The sequence below is a fragment of the Phyllobates terribilis genome, unplaced genomic scaffold, assembly GCF_046119375.1.
Source record: "Phyllobates terribilis strain yellow unplaced genomic scaffold, ASM4611937v1 Scaffold_2__4_contigs__length_985480577, whole genome shotgun sequence".
Lineage (NCBI taxonomy): Eukaryota > Metazoa > Chordata > Amphibia > Anura > Dendrobatidae > Phyllobates > Phyllobates terribilis.
The window spans coordinates 192,069,542-192,087,745 of NW_027362762.1; the positions used below are offsets into that span (position 1 = coordinate 192,069,542).

Below are 18,204 nucleotides of genomic sequence, written 5' to 3' on the forward strand. Positions count from 1 at the left end.
TCTCTTCATGCAGTCATTTTTATAAATCTCATTGGAACGGCACCAAACAAAAGTTCCAGCATCATCACCTTGCCCAATGCAGATTCGCGATTCATCACTGAATATGACTTTCATCCAGTCATCCACAGTCCACGATTGCTTTTATTTAGCCCATTGTAACCTTGTTTTTTTCTGTTTAGGTGTTAATGATGTCTTTTGTTTAGCTTTTCTGTATGTAAATCCCATTTCCTTTAGGCGGTTTCTTACAGTTCGGTCACAGACATTGACTCCAGTTTCCTCCCATTCGTTCCTCATTTGTTTTTTTGTGCATTTCCTGTTTTGGAGACATATTGCTTTGTTTCCGGTCTTGACGCTTTGATGTCTTCCTTGGTCTACCAGTATGTTTGCCTTTAACAACCTTCCCATGTTGTTTGTATTTGGTCCAGATTTTACACACAGCTGACTGTGAACAACCAACATCTTTTTCAACATTGTGTGATGATGTACCTTCTTTTAAGAGTTTGATAATCCTCTCCTTTGTTTCAATTGACATCTCATGTTGGAGCCATGATTCATGTCAGTCCACTTGGTGAACAGCTCTCCAAGGTGTGATCACTCCTTTTTAGATGCAGACTAACGAGCAGATCTAATTTGATGTAGGTGAAAATTTACAGGGTGATGCCATATTTTTTTCCCTCTGCTTGGTCTGAAAAAAAATTACCCTTACAGCGTACCACATTTTTTATCTTGATTTCTTTTAGTGTTTCTTAAAGCCCTAAAGTTGCCATTTGAAATGACTTTAGTTTTGTGCCATGTCTGTGATCTGCCTTTTTTCAACAACATTAAACAACTGAATGAACATCCTCCGAGCCCGCTGATTCCATCATTTTTGCCAGGGGTTGTATAATCTGAAATACCCTTGTTACCATGTTCCACATCCCCCACCCACATTGCCAAGTTACTGGATCCAAATATATAGTCTGTACGGGATAAAGTGCATCTAGTGGACAAGTGGCAAGTATATTCTCACATTAGGATGACGTACCCTCCACAGATCGATCCAGCCATTGCCTTCCATGAACATTGATAACTGGGATGGAGAGGCGGTCACCCCGGAGGCCCCGTCAACCAATCTGAGTCTATCAAGACCGTTGTCCATGACAAGGTTAAAATGTCCCATGCACATAACATGTGCATCCGGATAATTTAGGGCAAAGCTTACCGCCTTCTTAAGCATTGTCATGTTAGATGGGGGCGAGTTATAGATACACATTATAACGTAATCTTTCAGATTTACCGATGCATGTACAAAAATAAAGCGTCCTTCAGGGCCTCTCCGATACTCTTTGATCTCCCATCCAATGTCTTTGTGTATTAACAAGGACTCCCCTCTAGAGTAACTAGTGTGAAATGCATGTATGGACCATTGCACCCATAGTTTCTGCACATAGCGAGCCGAATCTCTGGTCGGGTGTGTTTCAACCAAAGCTACAATGTGAGGAGGATGATGCTTAATCTGGGAAAAAAACTTTAATTCTCTTTCGAGGAGACCTGAGACCCCTCACATTCCAGGTCAGACATATAATTTCAGATCCCATGTTCACCTATCCAGATATGATGTACATTGTCACACAGGTTAAATTTTGCAGGCAACTTAATTGGTGTTTTGGCAGCAGTATCTATATAAACATTAACTATCAAAACTAAAACAAAGAACAAGATAAAGTTCAAGAAGGAGCACCATCTCCTGCTCCTGTCGTATTCCAAAAAGTGGGTACCTTCACTGAACACAGTGTCCGGTATTGTTGTTATAGTGGACGCTGGCGGAAAGAGCTCCTATCATTACAGATATTGAGAGAGTTCCATTTCCTATTCACACATATAGGGACGGCAGCAAACAGATCAGGACTACTTTCCATTTGCTCCTGTGTGGGACTGCAGCCATTCCACGGCCTCCGCTGGGGTTGTAAAAAATATGGAGGAGCCCTCATTAACAATTCGGAGTCGAGCTTGGTAGGTCATTGAATACAGAATATTCCTTTCTCTGAGTTGTTTCTTGACCTCCATGAATTGAGCCCGTTGTTTCTGAAGCTCCATAGAGAAATCCGGGAATATTGATATTGTGGCATTCTTGAATTTAATGGGACTTAAAAGTGCAATACGGAGAATAGTCTCCCTGTCTCTGCAATTTGAGGCGTGCCAGAAAAGGTCGCGGTAGAGTGCCCGGGGGGAGAGGTCTTGTGGGGACCGTATGAGCCCTTTCCATGTTGGAGAGAACTCAGCCCCTAAAGTGTCCTTGAGCCAGCTTTCCAAGAATTGCTCAGGTCGCTGACCTTCCGAGCGTTCTGGTAATTCAGTGATTTGGATATTATTCCGGCGCATTCAATTCTCCAAGTCATCCACCTTCCTACTCCCCAGGCATTTATGGAACCAGCCAACTTCGTCAATTTAGTCTCCATAGGTGCAAGGTTATCCTCCAGGTAGGACACTCTTGATTCGACTTCCATGTGGCCCCCCCCATGGCTTGTATATCCTGTCAGAGACGTCCCACTTAAGAATACACCTCTATTTTCCCAGTCAGGTATGTCCTAGTTAGAGATATGGCTTGCATTAATTGTTCAGATGCCTGTGTTAAGAGTTAAATCTTCTTGATCTCCACCCTCTTCACTGTCAGAAGGGCGATTTTTACATTGGTCTGCAGCTTTAACATTTAATGGGTTATTTCTGAGAGATCGTGAGTTGTCGGGGGGGTCAGTTCTTGCAAACTTTTAGCTTTTCAGCCACCCCCAAACTCTTTGAGCGGCTCATAGTTAACGTTTATGAGAAACAACAAGATGGTTAGGTATATTCTCTTCTTCCCTTGCTCCCAACTGTAGTAGTACTTTTATGAGATGTAAGTAGAGTTTTCCTGGTTTACTAATAATATGAAGCAGTGCAGACAGTCTTAAGCAGAGTAATAGAGCAACTTGAAAAAAACTGGCATGGATTTTAGCAATGTAGAGAGAGTCAGTATGGGCTGGTTAGTGGGGTTTATGACTAGCCCAGTCTGCTGTGCAGGTCTTTTTGCAGATATGTTTCTCTGTCAGAAGGCTGCTGCGTCATCTATGGCTCCAGCCTCAGGGGACTGGGGAGGTGAAAGTGAATTTACAGAGAGACTCCAGCAAGTAGTCTAATATACTGCCCTGCCAGCAAATTGTTATACCAACTATGACCCCAGCCTCTGAGCGGTGAATGCAAAGTATGAGTCCTGTAGCAGACCTCCGCTTGCGGTCTGGTGTACTGCGCTGTCAGCAGGCTGCCGTAGCAACCACGGCCCCAGTTCTGAGCAACGGAGGTGATAATGAAAGTACTAGTACAAGTACAATGGGGGGTGCTAGCACAGTCTGTCATTAATGAGGGAGTGCGGGGCTTATTTTTCAGAGCTCACACCGCGTCTTCCTCCCTGTATACCTCCGTGAGTCTGGTGCGCCGTCCAGCTAGCCACTCCTGAGGTGGATTCTTCCGTACTGTGCCTCCAACTGCTGAAGCACGCAGCAGCAAATGGCCGCCGTCCTCTGCTGGCTCGGTCTCCTGCTTGGGTTCTCCTGGATCTGATCCAACCAGAGCCGCACACTGCACCTCCTCAGGAGCTGGAGGTCATCAGGAGCCCATGGGTCCACAGTATCACTGGTATGAGTCTTTTTGGATAATATAAATGCAGGCATTGGGTCAGGATTATGGGAGTTCTGCCTAGACTTGTCCTCTCAGCTCCACTACATCGCCACGCCCCCAATTTTGGCATTTCTGTAGCAATGAGAGCCCGCCTAACTTACGGGTGCATGTTTCCAGAAGCATGTACTGTTCACTACAATAGCAGTTTGCAATTTTCACTCACCAACATCCACTGCTGCTTGTTTCTGGAAAACACCCATGGAGTCAAAATTGTCACTACACCTGTAGATAAATTCCCAAAGGGGTATAATTTCCACAATGGGGTCACTTGAGGGGGGATTCCGCTCTTTTAGCGCTTAGGGGCCTCTTTATATGGAGTCCGAAAACCTTTTTACAATAATTTGTTCTCCAAGAGTTAAATAGCGCTCCATCCCTTCCTAGTCTCGCCGTATGGCTAAGCAGCACTGTATAACCACATAAGGGATATTGCCACGTTCCGCAGAAATTGTGACACGTTTCGGCACTATTTTTACCCATTGCCCTGTGTGAAAATGTAAAATCTGGGGCTAAAACAATTTTTTTGCAGCAAAAATATAATTGTTTTCTCTTCACCACCCAATGGTATAAAATTCTGAGTGTCCCATGTGGTGTCAGTATGATCACTGTACCCCTAGATGAATTCATTGAGAGGTGTAGTTTGTAAAATGGGGTCTCTTATGGGGGGTTTCGGCTGTTCTGGGATCTCAGGGGTTCTGCAATGTGACATGGAATCCGCAAACCATAACAGCAAAATCTGCACTGTAATATGTAGCTCCTTACCTTCTGTGCTTTGCACGGTGCCTGAAAAGTAGTTTCAAAGTAACATCTTAGTGGAAAAAACAGTCATATTTCATTTACTCAGCCCAATGTTACACAAACTTGTATATCGCCTGAGGGTTAAAAATACTCACTACTCCCCTAGATTCATTCCTTGAGATGTCTAGTTTACAAAATGGTGTTACTTGTGGGGGTTTCGGCATGTCAGGGACTATTCAAATGTGACATGGTGTCTGTAACCTCTTAGGCAAAATAGCACTCCTTCCCTTCCAAGTCCTGCTGTGCGTCAAAGCAGTAGTTTTCCACCACATATGGGGTATCGGCGTACTCGGGGGGGGGGGGGGGGGGGGGATTGCACAACAAATTTTTTGCTTCCAATTTCTCCTGTTACCCTTGTGAAAAAAAAAAAAAAAAAAATGGGGCTAAAACAACATTTTTGTGGGAAAAATGTTTTTTGTCTTTTTAATATTAACTATATTAGAATAGTGTCACTTTTGGCTCTTTTCTGTCATATAGGCCCCTCAGTCACTTCAAATGTGATGTGGTCCCTAAAAAAAATGGTTTTGTAAATTTTGATGGAAAAATGAGGAGAAATTGCTGATCAACTTTTAACCAGGGCTGTGGAGTCAAAATAGGTATAAAATGGACTGACTCCAACTCCTAAAATTATATAATAAATTGGGTACAGTAGTTCAATGCAGATTGTGGGGAATATTTTTTTCATAAAAATTTGGGAAAGTTCTGAAATGTCCTATTCCTGATCTAAGGGTCTAGACTTTTAGCTGAGATGAATCTGTGCTACAGTAAATTTATCACTTAAACATGAGCCATGTATGAGGGAGTCGTGGAGTCGGAGGTTTGGCTTACCGACTCCACAGCCCTGCTTTTAACCCTTCTAATTTCCTAACAAAAAAAAAAAATTGTTTCCAAAATTGTGCTGATGTAAAGTAGACATGTGGGAAATGTTATTTATTAACTATTTTGTGTGACATATCTCTGATTTAAGGGCATGGAAATTAAGTTTGAAAATTGCGAAATTTTCTACAAACTTCCGATATTTTCAGAAATAAACGCGAGTTATATCGTACAAATTTTACCACTATCATGAAGTACAATATGTCACGAATAAACAGTCTCCGAAATCACTGGGATATACTGAAATGTTCCAGAGTTATTACCTCATAAAGTGACACTGGTCAGAATTTAAAAAAATTTGTCTGGTCACAAAGGCGAAAACAGGCTCTGGCACGAAAGGGTTAAAGTAGGTAGGGAAATGTTTTACCTCACAAAAAGAACCAGCTGTGATCCCGTGCTGTAATGTCTGTATACTCTTTTGTTTCCCCCCCCCTGCCCAGGAGCTGTGGTATGATCAGACCATGTTCCGTACACGGTGAGACACAGCCATTACACAGGGGCACGTTTATAAGATTATCCCAGCACAGGAACATTTTATTTAAACACATCCAATTGTGGAAATTATTATTATTCCAGAATCTATTGATTAAAATTAACTTTTGTTTGTTGGAAAACGTATTAGTTTTGTCTCATTCTACCACAATTTTTTTCCCATAAGAGAAAATCCTAGAAGCATTACTTTACAAAAAAGCAGTAAAACTTCAGACCTGAATTTACCACATTTATCATACTAATTATCTTTTCTTCTACCACATGTGTGGCAGTGTAATTTCAGCAGTGCATTTCTGGTTGTGTGACAGGGTATATCGTGCAGTGTTGGATGTTTTACCCAGGGACAAATAAAATTCAAATCTGAATTGCTGAAAAAAATGCAGTCATCTGAGATATAAATACAGAATGGGGCTTTTGTGTATTCTTATGGTGTGACTTGAGTGTGGCTTCCACCACAGTCATGACCCCCTGCTTCCGCTCCCTTGGGGTAGGGATGGCATTCATGATTGTGAATAACCCTTCATATTGGCCTCTGCTGATAAAAGAATGCTCCTCACGGCACAATTCCCTAAACTTGAGATGGCATGTGATCGATGTATTCAGAATCTGAGACACTAATGGACTAAAGGAGCAGCCAGTTTCTTTTCTTGTATATTACATCCTTGAAAGGTCTAAATGCTAAAGATCTCATGTACATGGCAAAGTCCAAAAAGGCCAACCAGTGTAATGGGCCTCACACGGCCCTCCATACAGTGTAATGGGCCCCGTATAGGGGTGGTGGTTCTGGTGTCGCGGGCCACATATAATCACCCTACGGGCCAGATTTGGCCCACAGGCCAGAGTTTGACATGTATGTGATAGTCAGTCAGTGTTCATCCAACAAAAGTCACCTCTGCAGGACCCTGTATTGACGAGGCAATACCTCAGTAATGTTGAAGACATTCATAAACTGCAATCAGATGGCGGTACAGACTGTGCCCATAGCAATATGTTCTATTCCTTGTGGCATATTTTGTACCAGGCAATGGGTTAATATAGTGGTGAGAATGATCATCAAGAAAGCAGACTGACACTGTGTTCACATAAAAAGATATAACTTTTCAAAAGGCGGATGAATGTGGTCCAATCGTTCGTTCTTGTACACAGTTTACTGAATTTTATTAAATGGGCACATCTAGATACAATTCTCTGATATAAAGATGTAAACCCCTCTCCTGCTCAATGTAGCAACCTTCTGTAATGTGATCTCTAGAGCTCTCGCTTAGCATGCGAGAGGTAACTGGATCAATGCCTGCGCACTCCAATGTTTAATCACACGGATAATTGTTTTTATAATTGGTGGAGAAAGGTTGAATTTGATGGACCTGGGTCTTTTTTATCCTATGTAAGTCTGCCTAAGGCCAGGTTGACATGAGCATATGTACCAGAGCTTCTGCGGGTCCAAAGGTCAGAGCTAAGGTTTTCTGCTCCAGTGCTCCAAATCCCACAGACTCAATTATAAGTGTATCAGCTAATTGGGATATGGATAAAAGCATATGATGTATAGATAGTGGAATACATCTTTTAGTAGTGATGAGCGAGTATGTTCTGTTAACTCTTTTGCCGAGTATGCTCGGGCCAAGCACCGAGTAGTTCCAGCTGCTCGGTGATATGGTTGAATCGCTCTCGTGCGCATGATTTGTGACTGTTTGACAGCTTTATTATATGGGAGGAATGTGTAAGAAATAGACATTCCTCACATGTATTAAAGCTGTCAAACAGTCGCAAATCATGCACACGGGAGTATTTCAAACCGATCACCGAGCAGCTGTAACTACTGTGCTCGGCCCGAGTATACTCGGCGAAAGGGTTAACAGAACATACTTGCTAATCACTAATCTTTAGGTTTATCAATGGTAATATATACATACCGTATTTTTCGGACTATAAGACGCACCTAGGTTTTAGAGGAGGAAAATAGAAAAAGAAATGTAAGCAAAAAATGTGGTCATGATGCCCTGTTAAGGGGGAGGGGGTTTGCTGCTGACACTGTTATAGGGGTAATGTCCCCCAATTCTCTTAATCTCCCCTATCCTGGTATATATGGCCCCCTCCTTCCTGTTATACATGGCCCTCATCCCCATCCTGATAGGCATGGCACCCCAATTCCTCTTCCTGGTATGTATGGCACCCTTCATCCTGTTATGTAGGGCCCCCTCACACCCATCCTGGTATGTATGGTACTTTCATTCCTCTTCCTGGTATGTATGGCACTCTTCATCCCTGTATGTATGGCCTCCCTCTTCCTTCATCCTGGTATATATGGCCCCATCATCCTGGTATGCTTGGCACCCCCTGATCCCCATCACGCTGCACAGAAAAAAATAAACACTCATACTCTCCTCCTCTCTCCTCCAGCGCTGCGTCTCACTCTGTGCAGTAATAGTCACTGCTCCCCACGCTGGGACTGTGTGCGTGGGGAGCAGTGACCATTCATTCTCCCTAATAGCGCGCACACTGTACCTGCAGCGTGGCTCCTGCTGCGCTCTATCAGCGTGCCCGCTATTAAAGGCCATGAATATTCACCACACCCATGGCAGTGATGCAAAGAATGTATTTTGGGTTGTTTGGTTTTTTTTTTGTATTTTATTTTTAATTGGGCAAAAGGGGTGATTTGAACGTGTTGGTTTTTTTTTTTTTTTTACTGTATTTAATAGTCCCCCTTAAGGGACTTGAAGCTGTGATCATCTGATCCTTTGTACTATACATAGTATGTACAGTGCCTACAAGTAGTATTCAACCCCCTGCAGATTTAGCTGGTTGACACATGCGGAATTAACTTGGCATTGTGACATTTGTACTGTAGATCAGCCTGGAAGTGGGAAATGCACTGCAGCAAATTTTTTTTTTTTTTTTTTTTTAAACGTAAAAAGTTAATTCAGAGTGTCATTTATTATTCTACCCCTCAAACCACAAGAATTCTGTTTTGGTCCCCCTAAAGTATTAAGAAGTAGTTCAGGCACCAAGAATAATGAGCTTCACATGTGTGGATTAAAGATCTTTTGCCAGCCTTTTCTGACTATTTAAGACCCTCCCCAAACTTGTGAACAGCACTCAGACATGGTCAACATGGGAAAGACAAAGGAGCATTCCAAGGCCATCAGAGACAAGATCGTGGAGGGTCACAAGGCTGGCAAGGGGTACAAAACCCTTTCCAATGAGTTGGGCCTACCTGTCTCCACTGTTGGGAGCATCATCCGTAAGTGGAAGGCTTATGGAACTACTGTTAGCCTTCCACGGCCAGGACAGCCTTTGAAAGTGTCCTCCCGTGCCGAGGCCAGGCTTGTCCGAAGAGTCAAGGCTAACCCAAGGACAACCAGGAAGGAGCTCCGGGAAGATCTCATGGCACTGGGGACATTGGTTTCAGTCAATACCATAAGTAACGTACTCCACCGCAATGGTCTCCGTTCCAGACGAGCCCGTAAGGTACCTTTACTTTCAAAGCGTCATGTCAAGGCTCGTCTACAGTTTGCTCATGATCACTTGGAGGACTCTGAGACAGACTGGTTCAAGGTTCTATGGTCTGATGAGACCAAGATCGAGATCTTTGGTGCCAACCACACACGTGACGTTTGGAGACTGGATGGCACTGCATACGACCCCAAGAATACCATCCCTACAGTCAAGCATGGTGGTGGCAGCATCATGCTGTGGGGCTGTTTCTCAGCCAAGGGGCCTGGCCATCTGGTCCGCATCCATGGGAAGATGGATAGCACGGCCTACCTGGAGATTTTGGCCAAGAACCTCCGCTCCTCCATCAAGGATCGTAAGATGGGTCGTAATTTCATCTTCCAACAAGACAACGACCCAAAGCACACAGCCAAGAAAACCAAGGCCTGGTTCAATAGGGAAAAAGTCAAGGTGTTGGAGTGGCCTAGTCAGTCTCCTGACCTTAACCCAATTGAAAACTTGTGGAAGGAGCTCAAGAATAAAGTCCACATGAGGCACCCAAAGAACGTAGATAACTTGGAGAAGATCTGCATGGAGGAGTGGGCCAAGATAACTCCACAGACCTGTGCCGGCCTGATCAGGTCTTATAAAAGACGATTATTAGCTGTAATTGCAAACAAGGGTTATTCCACAAAATATTAAACATAGGGGTTGTATAATAATTGACCCACACTTTTATGTTTAAAATTTAATAAAATTCAACTGAGCAACATAACTTTTTGGTTTGTAAGATTTATGCTTCTGTTCATAAAACCTACTCTCGTTTGAAGGCTCTAACTTATTTGCATCTTATCAAACCAGCTAAATCTGCAGGGGGTTGAATACTACTTGTAGGCACTGTATAGCTAAAATCACGATCTCCTATGAATGCCATCTAAAAGTTTGCTTTCACATGAGATTCATCATGACAGGCTGAGGGGTAATCAGCAGACCCCCAGCTATCATGACAACTCATCGGCGCCCTGCGATCACGTCACAGGTGTGCTGATGGCTGGGTGGAATGACACAGCCCACTGCTGGTGCTTGTTAAATGACATTTTCACTAAACAGCTCTGCTCCACCCATGGCTGTTAAAGGTGCAAAATGGCTGATCAAATGAACCATCATCTGCTGGGAAAGATGCGGGATCGGTGTTCAAGCCTGCATCAAAGGCCGGGACATGACTTTTGACGTATGTGTACTTTTTGTGTAATGTGAAAGCACAATGCTTTGCCAAATGTATCCTTATAATTTTTATTTTTTTTCTACTTAGATAACACGAAGAGCTCTGTTTCCTGGGGACTCTGAAATTGATCAACTGTTTCGTATTTTCCGAACATTGGGAACTCCTGATGAGAATACATGGCCGGGAGTTACTACTATGCCAGACTATAAGTCCACATTCCCCAAATGGGCTCGGCAAGAATTTAGCAAAGTTGTACCACCGCTGGATGATGATGGTAGAGATCTTTTGGCTGTAAGTGTCATCAGCTGTCTGTGGTTTTTTTTATTTATTTATTATTATATATTTTTTTTTATGGGGATCAAAATTATACTTTAACTTGTACAATGTGAGAGGCCAACATAGTGAACTTTTATATTGGTTATTTTAAATAATTTTAAAATTCTTCTTCTGGTCTAGTCTGCACACAAAATGTCAAATACTAGAAGTAACAATGCTGCAGTCTGTCCTCTTTGAAACATGCACATCAGACGTTTGTTTTTTTGCCTACATCGTACAATACCTGACTACTGATACCTGCTGCCCAATCCACAATTAGACTGGCTGAATGGCTTCAGCCATATGTTTTAACTCAAACGCTTCACATTTAATAGCCGCTAGAGAGATTAGTCAGACAAGCGGGTCCCTGGTGACTTCTGCCAGTGGCTGACAGGTCTCTCCCTGTATGTGTGTATAGGGACAAACCTGTCAGTCACTGGCTGCAGGTGAGGAGAAAATGCCGGAGACCCGGCTGTCCAACTAGTCTCCTGTGCTGTCTGTCCCTGGCGGCTATTAAACAGCTGTTTTCTGAAATGTTTCAGAGAATTGTAAATAGCATTACTAAGTTCCCCGGTACTGAAAGTGTGGCTACTGGAAGAAAATTAACCTTATTCCTCCTGGCAGTCGCTGGCTTTCAGTCATGGAGGCTGGGTGTGATTGAAGCCTCCATACACAGTATACGAAGCGGTGACTGTAGCAGCTATGCCGTCTGTCATGGGGACATACGCTGAGGGGCTTCAGTCACCGCTCACTAGACTTTGAAAAGTCTAGTTGTATCTGCCAGATCTAGCTACATAATTGTCTCATGACTGAAGTTCCATATCCCACATGGGATGAATTTCTGCTCCGTGCACTTGTTACGCAATGAAAGAGATGAGCTCTAATATTTCTTGGTGCCATTGACGCTTCTTAGTTGGTGTGTACTGGGCTTCTGATCGAATACTCAACATCATCTTCTTTCCAGCAAATGCTCCAATATGATTCCAACAAGAGGATCTCTGCGAAGGCCGCCCTAACGCACGCTTTCTTCCGTGATGTCAGCAGACCAGCTCCACATCTTAATTAACCTGGTTGTGAGAGGAGATTGTCCTTTGAATGAGTAATGGCACAGCAATGTAAATATAAGACTTTCTGCTTCAAGAATAGTACATGTATAATACCTTACTATTTATTACCATGGCATTTACTATGCCATTCAAATAAAACTTTTTTTTTTATATATATATAATTGTACTTTTACATATGACTGTCCAGATTTTATATCCCGATTTGATTCTGTAGTGTAGTTGAGAATTGTTTTGAGATTGAGAAATGCCAAGTTTTAATTTTTTTTTTTATAAAGCCTGGAGAATGTCCTTGCATTGATTTCATCTTTTTCATAAGATCTGTGCAGAAAACCATAGAATACCTCCAGCCTGCGCAGAAGGCTTCTTGAATTGAGGGTGAACAAAACTTAACACCAAGTGCTCGGAGATGCTTCTTCTTGGGACTATAAAGCTGGACATCGGCAGAAATCTTCTCTTCAATATGAACCTGCTGAAGGCCTAAGTGGCTTTCACCTCCATCCATATTTTTATACAAGTCTGAGCTGGCACCTACTTGTACATTGTGATTTTCTCATTTTAATATATAAAGGACACGCCAGCAATTTTAGTATATGCAGAATTTTCCTTCCTAAGTTTCTTGTTGCACAGATTTTTAAAAAATTGTTTAATACTAAAATCTGCACCTTGTCTCAGATATGGCTATAATAGTTTTTATGTATTACGTTTTACTATAGATGGATTGTGCTACTGTGTATTTGCTTGTTCAGTTAGTTAATTAAAATATTTTATTTAAGCTTTTTGTCTTTATCACAAGCACAGAAGGCCTCACTTTATTGTATTGCTTTCCAGGGTCTGTGTAGAGTTTTGTTTGTGTGAGAAATTCCCGTGTAAATTATAAGATTACCGATCATCTAATGATATGTATTATCTGTACATTAATCCCCAACGTGAGGAATTATTACTGCGCTTACATAGTTTATCTACACACACAACATCTGACTTTTCATTATTAGAAAACTGTTATTTGCAATAGTTAAGTATCCACCATTGAAATTAATGCCAATGCATAGACTGGCAAGGCCTGCCAAACTGGAGCTTTCTCCATATTCTCTATTATAGCGGCATCCTAGCATAATCATGTCATGTTAGTCAACTGCAGTACAAGACTCTGTTCACATTTAGCCCCCCTCCTACAGTCAGAGTATGCCCTGAAACATACCTTATAAATGTCCCAGTATGCTGTCATTTATTCTCATTTATCTTCTAAAGTCATAAGGCCACATGATACCTGAGTTGATGAAATGCGTCCTGTGGTGGATGTTTAATCTTTATTTGCAGTTTGGAGATAATGATATGCTCGTACTTCGGGGCAGCCTGTGGGCGGGACTTTCGTTGGTGCTCTGACATTATCTTCATCATTGTGGCTTAAATGACAGGTCACTGATCCTTCAGAATCTAATTATCTCCAAACTGCAAATAAAGATTAAACAATCACAGGACTGATTTCATCAACGCAGGTATCATTTTAATCCATGTAAAAGCCCCAACATGACACTGCTTGTATTTTACTGAGCACAATTCTGCTGACAGGTTTAAAGGAATTTCACCAGGGATGTTGTGAGCATTTGGACTCAACAAGTGTTTCATAATACTAGAATTGGGCCATGAAAAATGTCTATTTTTTTTCTATGATCTGTTTAAGCTCCAAAACATTCTTTCTTAGCGGGAATGGTTGACTTTTCACATGGAACATTTAGTAAATTGTTTTTTTTTTTCTTCTATTAAGCCAACATTGACGGTCTGAGCATGGTCAGTGATAGTTGGACCAGCAGGAATTGACGTTAAAGGCTGTCAAGTTTAGGTCTAAAGACTTGCAGCTGATCAAAACATTGAGGTCGTACCTGTACCCAAAATGTTGGCCTAATGGAAAAAGAAAACAGTTTACTATGTGTTCCATTATAGAGATGCGTTTATATACAATGGTAACAAGGAACGTCTCCTTAAGTTGTCATGCTACTGCCGGACTGGGTGTGGATGTGACCTCTGTGCAGAAGGCAGTATTCTGTACCTAGAGCCTGTTAGCGCTCACAATGTTGGAATGTGTGTGGCTAATTGGGGGACAAAGTGTAAACCCCATTCTTGAGATCACTGTGCTTCCAGTGGTCAGACAGGAGATCCAGAAGTTAACTTTGAAAATGACACCATAGCTTTGCCCCTCTAAAACCATTCTGTCACCCTCCACTTCATAGTCCTTGCCCCACAAATACTCCAGAGCACAAATTTGGAGGAAATGGCCAAGTGTAGTTTTTAACTATAACCATACCTCCCAACCGTCATGGATCCAGGGTGTCCCTTTTTCCTAACTTTTAAAGTTAGGAGCCATGATTACAGTCATGTCCTTGCCTAATCCTTGCTGCTCCAAACTTAATGTGCATTTGTTAATGCCTTATGACAAATACATCCGTCATGGAGAGTGTCTGGATGCGCGGAAGGGGCTCAGAACACTATTACATAGCCAGCATCTCTCTCCAAGGCCAGGATCACACGGCCGAATGTTCTCATGCGAGAGAATCGGGCCTATTTATTTAATGTCACTTGGATCAAATTAGAGTTTGAGCCGAGTGTCCTCTTGGTGTGATCAGATTCTATTGCATGAGAAGCGCAGCACAGGTGCAGAGAAGACATAATTTAATTTCTTCATAGTGTGCTTGCATCTGACTACATTCGGATGACATCCAAGTGCAGCCTGATGTTTCACATGCACCCAGTGTATGGGTGAGTGTCATCCGATCATCGGAGGCACGCAAAGCATGCAGTGGCTGAATCGCAGATCTGCAATGCCCCATAGTGTAACATTGGGCCAAGTGCTATCCGATAAAGCATTGGAGAGTGCTCGGCCTTGTTATACACTCGTGTGAGCATGCCCTTACAGTTGTGGCCAGAGACAAACTTGTCACACAGCTGTTAACCATTTAAATGCCGCAGTCAATTTCTGAAAGCAACATTTCAATGCCGTGGTTCCCGGAGCTCACGCACACAGACTTCCATCAGCTCCCCATGATACGATTGTGGGGGGCTGATTGGTTACCATGGCAGCCGGGGGCCTTATGACAGGACCTCATCACTACCCTCTTAGGCCTCCGGTGAAGCTCATTGAAATGATCGCTTCTGGTATCGCCGCATCCGATCAAAGTTAAAATTAATCAAACTGATCAGTAAATGCCATAAGAAAAATGAAAACACCAGAATTGCAATATTCCCGGCACCACATTTCCCTTAAAAAAAAAAAATGAAATTAGCTACCAAAATGATCAGCTCACATCACAAAAAAAATAAGCTCTCCCAACACTCCATCAATGGGAAAACAAGACGTTAAAGGTCTTGGAAAATGACTTTTTTTTTTACACAAATCTCTGGATTTTTTTTTCCAAGACTTAAATTGAAAAGAAAAAAACACGTTAAAGGGAATCTATATCTACACATGCCTATATGGCTCATAGTAGAGGTTTGCTTGCAGTGAAATCCCCACCTATCTATTTAATTAGCCCAGAAATCCCCGCCTATCTGCTTATTTAGCATGTTCTCACCCACTCCCCTGCACGTCACAGGGCCCTGTGATGAGTACTGTACTCCCTCACTTTCCGCGCATGCGCAATGCGACGCTCACATCAGGAGCGCTTTGTTTCCTCCCGGCCTCGTTTGTTTCCGCACGGTTCTGCAGTGGTCTGGTGTGCTGGGGAACCTGCACACCAGAACATTGCAGAGACAAAGCGCTCCTGATGAGTCACATTGCGCATGCGGCAAAATGAATTAGACCAGTGCACATCATAGGGCCCTGGGATGGGGAGGAGGGGGGAGGGACATGCTAAATAAGAAGATCGGTGGGGATTTCTTGCCATCTGGGGGATGCTAAGCCTGTGGAAAACAGGTGATAACTAGGGTTGAGCGAGTATGTTCTGTCCGAGTATGCTCGGGCCGAGCATTTACAGCTGCTCAGTGATATGGTTGAATCGCTCCCATGTGCATGATTTGTTTGACAGCTTTATTACATGTGAGGAATGTGTAAGAAATAGACATTCCTCCCATGTATTAAAACTGTCCTGTGTGCATGATTTGCGACTGTTTGACAGATTCAAACATATCACCGAGCAGCTGTAAATACTCGGAGCTCGCCCGAGCATACTCGGAACAGAACATACTCGCTCAACACTAGTGCTAACACTTTTTTTCTGCAATCAGACCTCTACTATGGGCCATACAGGTATGTATAGATTTACTTTTCTATATCCTGTATGCCCATAGTCTCAAATCTCTCAGAGGGTGACAGATTCCCTTTAAAAATTAAACCCAAAACCTATGGAAGAATTGCATTTTATTTTTCACCATTTCAGCAAACTTTTTTTTCCCCATGTTTTTATTACATTATATACTATAATGAATAGGGCAATTCAAAACTATGATTCGACCCAGAAAAAAAAAAAAAGCCTTAGATGGATGGAAAATGAGCAGCTAGGTCTCCTGGAAGGGGAGGGAAAAACAAAAGTACAAAAGTGAAAAACTTTGGTCAAAGGTTGTGCTCCTGACTTTGACGTGGGCTCCTACGCTGATCCCGCTTCTTTCCCCGTACTTAGCTGATTTCATCAGCCATCACGTACCTTTAACGTTAAAGGTCCCCACCTGCGGCTGTTAACCAGTTAAATTCATACTGAGCTGGGGAGTCATATTGCCAGGTCAGTTTTACCATATAGTGAACCTGGTAAATAAAAAAAACAATTGTGGAATTGCACTTTTTTTTTTTGCAATTTCACCGCACTTGGATTTTTTTTTCCCCATTTTCCAGAACATGTGGGAACATAAAGGGTGTCATTCAAAAGATCATCTTGTCCCACAAAAAAAAAACAAAAAACCCTCACACAGCTAAATGACCAGAGAGAAAAAAGTTACGGATCTTGTAAGAATTGGAGTAAAAAACGGACACGCAAAAAAGGAAAATTGCAAGGTGGTGATGGGGATAACTTGCGTCATTCGTTAACTGTTGCGCACCCCACAGTGTATGCTCCACCAATGAGAGCTCAGCTTTCATTTACTAATCCGAGATGTTACGATGGCGCTGATTGAGTGCAGTAAGGAATACAGCAATGAGAGCATAACCCGTGTATATTACTGCACCCCGTGTCCGATGCCGGCACAGAGCCCTGTGAGTGTGATGCATCCCGACTGCCGCGAAACTTACTGAACGTCTCGCCACTGCCCCATATCTCCGCCCCCAGACTAGTCACATGGTGTAGTGACGTCATCTAATCCCGGTCACATGACTGTGATGTCAAGGAAGGTCCTTTAGGCCCCCGGAATCTGCATCTCCCGTTCGGCAGGGCGGAGCAGGAGTGCTGACCCTCGGGTCTTGGACTCGGTCGCCTCCGTTAGAAGGTAATTTCCTCCAGATGAGGCGGATTCTTCTGTGGCTTCTCTATGAGCAGAGCATTCAGTACAAGGCCCTGCCGTACGTGCCACCATGGCTGTGTAGATGTGACGCTGTGAGTGATTCCTCGTCCTGGGCACGTCCAGTACATGCTAAGCCTGTGCCCGCCATGTGATCCTGTGCAGGGCACACCGGAGGATGCCAGGGATGACTACACAAGCCATCACCACTGCGCCCAGAGAGGACTACAGCCCTCATCAGGCACCGTACTATGTTAAACAGGAGCAGAAATCATTGGACTTGTACGAGCCAGTATGGTCTCTCCGGCCACGGCCAGTGCAGATCTTGCCCTGTGTCACCCCCATTTGGTTTCCCCCTTGTAGCCATTGCTGGCATCTTGGCTTGCCATAGGGAGGCCCGGGGCGCCCATGTGTCCGATCAGTGAGGGGGCCCGAGGCGCCCATGTGTCCGATCAGTGAGGGGGCCCAGGGCGCCCATGTGTCCGATCAGTGAGGGCGCCCATGTGTCCGATCAGTGAGGGTGCCCGAGGCACCCATCTGTCCGATCAGTGAGGGCGCCCATCTGTCCGATCAGTGAGGGCGCCCATCTGTCCGGTCAGTGAGGGGGCCCGAGGCACCCATCTGTCCGATCAGTGAGGGGGCCCGAGGCACCCATCTGTCCGATCAGTGAGGGGGCCCGAGGCACCCATCTGTCCGATCAGTGAGGGGGCCCATCTGTCCGATCAGTGAGGGCGCCCATCTGTCCGATCAGTGAGGGGGCCCAGGGCGCCCATGTGTCCAATCAGTGAGGGGGCCACTTGTAGGGCTGCGGCCTTTAGACCTGACACCAGATACCTCTAGTCCCTGGGGATAACGCTGTATTAGTTCACCATGGACAGAGCCTATGGACACATGTGA

The 18,204-nt window shown here is 43.7% G+C and overlaps 2 protein-coding genes and 1 long non-coding RNA gene across 4 annotated transcripts in view; 2 read left to right on the forward strand and 1 right to left on the reverse strand.

The window, feature by feature from the left end:
• CDK2 (cyclin dependent kinase 2) overlaps window positions 1–12,624 on the forward strand; it is a 48,200-nt gene extending 35,576 nt beyond the window's left edge. The window contains exons 6-8 of one of the 2 annotated variants that reach the window (XM_073663713.1): window positions 10,595–10,798; window positions 11,787–11,937; window positions 12,206–12,623. In XM_073663713.1, coding sequence (XP_073519814.1) covers window positions 10,595–10,798; window positions 11,787–11,888 — 306 coding nt within the window. In that variant the 3' untranslated portion in view covers window positions 11,889–11,937; window positions 12,206–12,623. Of the gene's footprint in view, window positions 1–10,594; window positions 10,799–11,786 lie in introns of both variants that reach the window. The other variant, XM_073663712.1, reaches the window with a different exon arrangement.
• LOC141202102 (uncharacterized) lies at window positions 9,371–17,157 on the reverse strand. The gene is made up of 3 exons (XR_012273390.1): window positions 17,102–17,157; window positions 13,088–13,338; window positions 9,371–11,889 (listed from the first exon to the last, which is right to left on the reverse strand). It is a non-coding gene; the product is annotated as an uncharacterized lncRNA (long non-coding RNA).
• RAB5B (RAB5B, member RAS oncogene family) overlaps window positions 17,139–18,204 on the forward strand; it is a 53,434-nt gene continuing 52,368 nt past the window's right edge. Inside the window, exon 1 of the mRNA XM_073663714.1 lies at window positions 17,139–17,295. The gene's annotated coding sequence lies outside the window, so the exon portion shown is untranslated. The remainder of the gene's footprint in view (window positions 17,296–18,204) is intronic.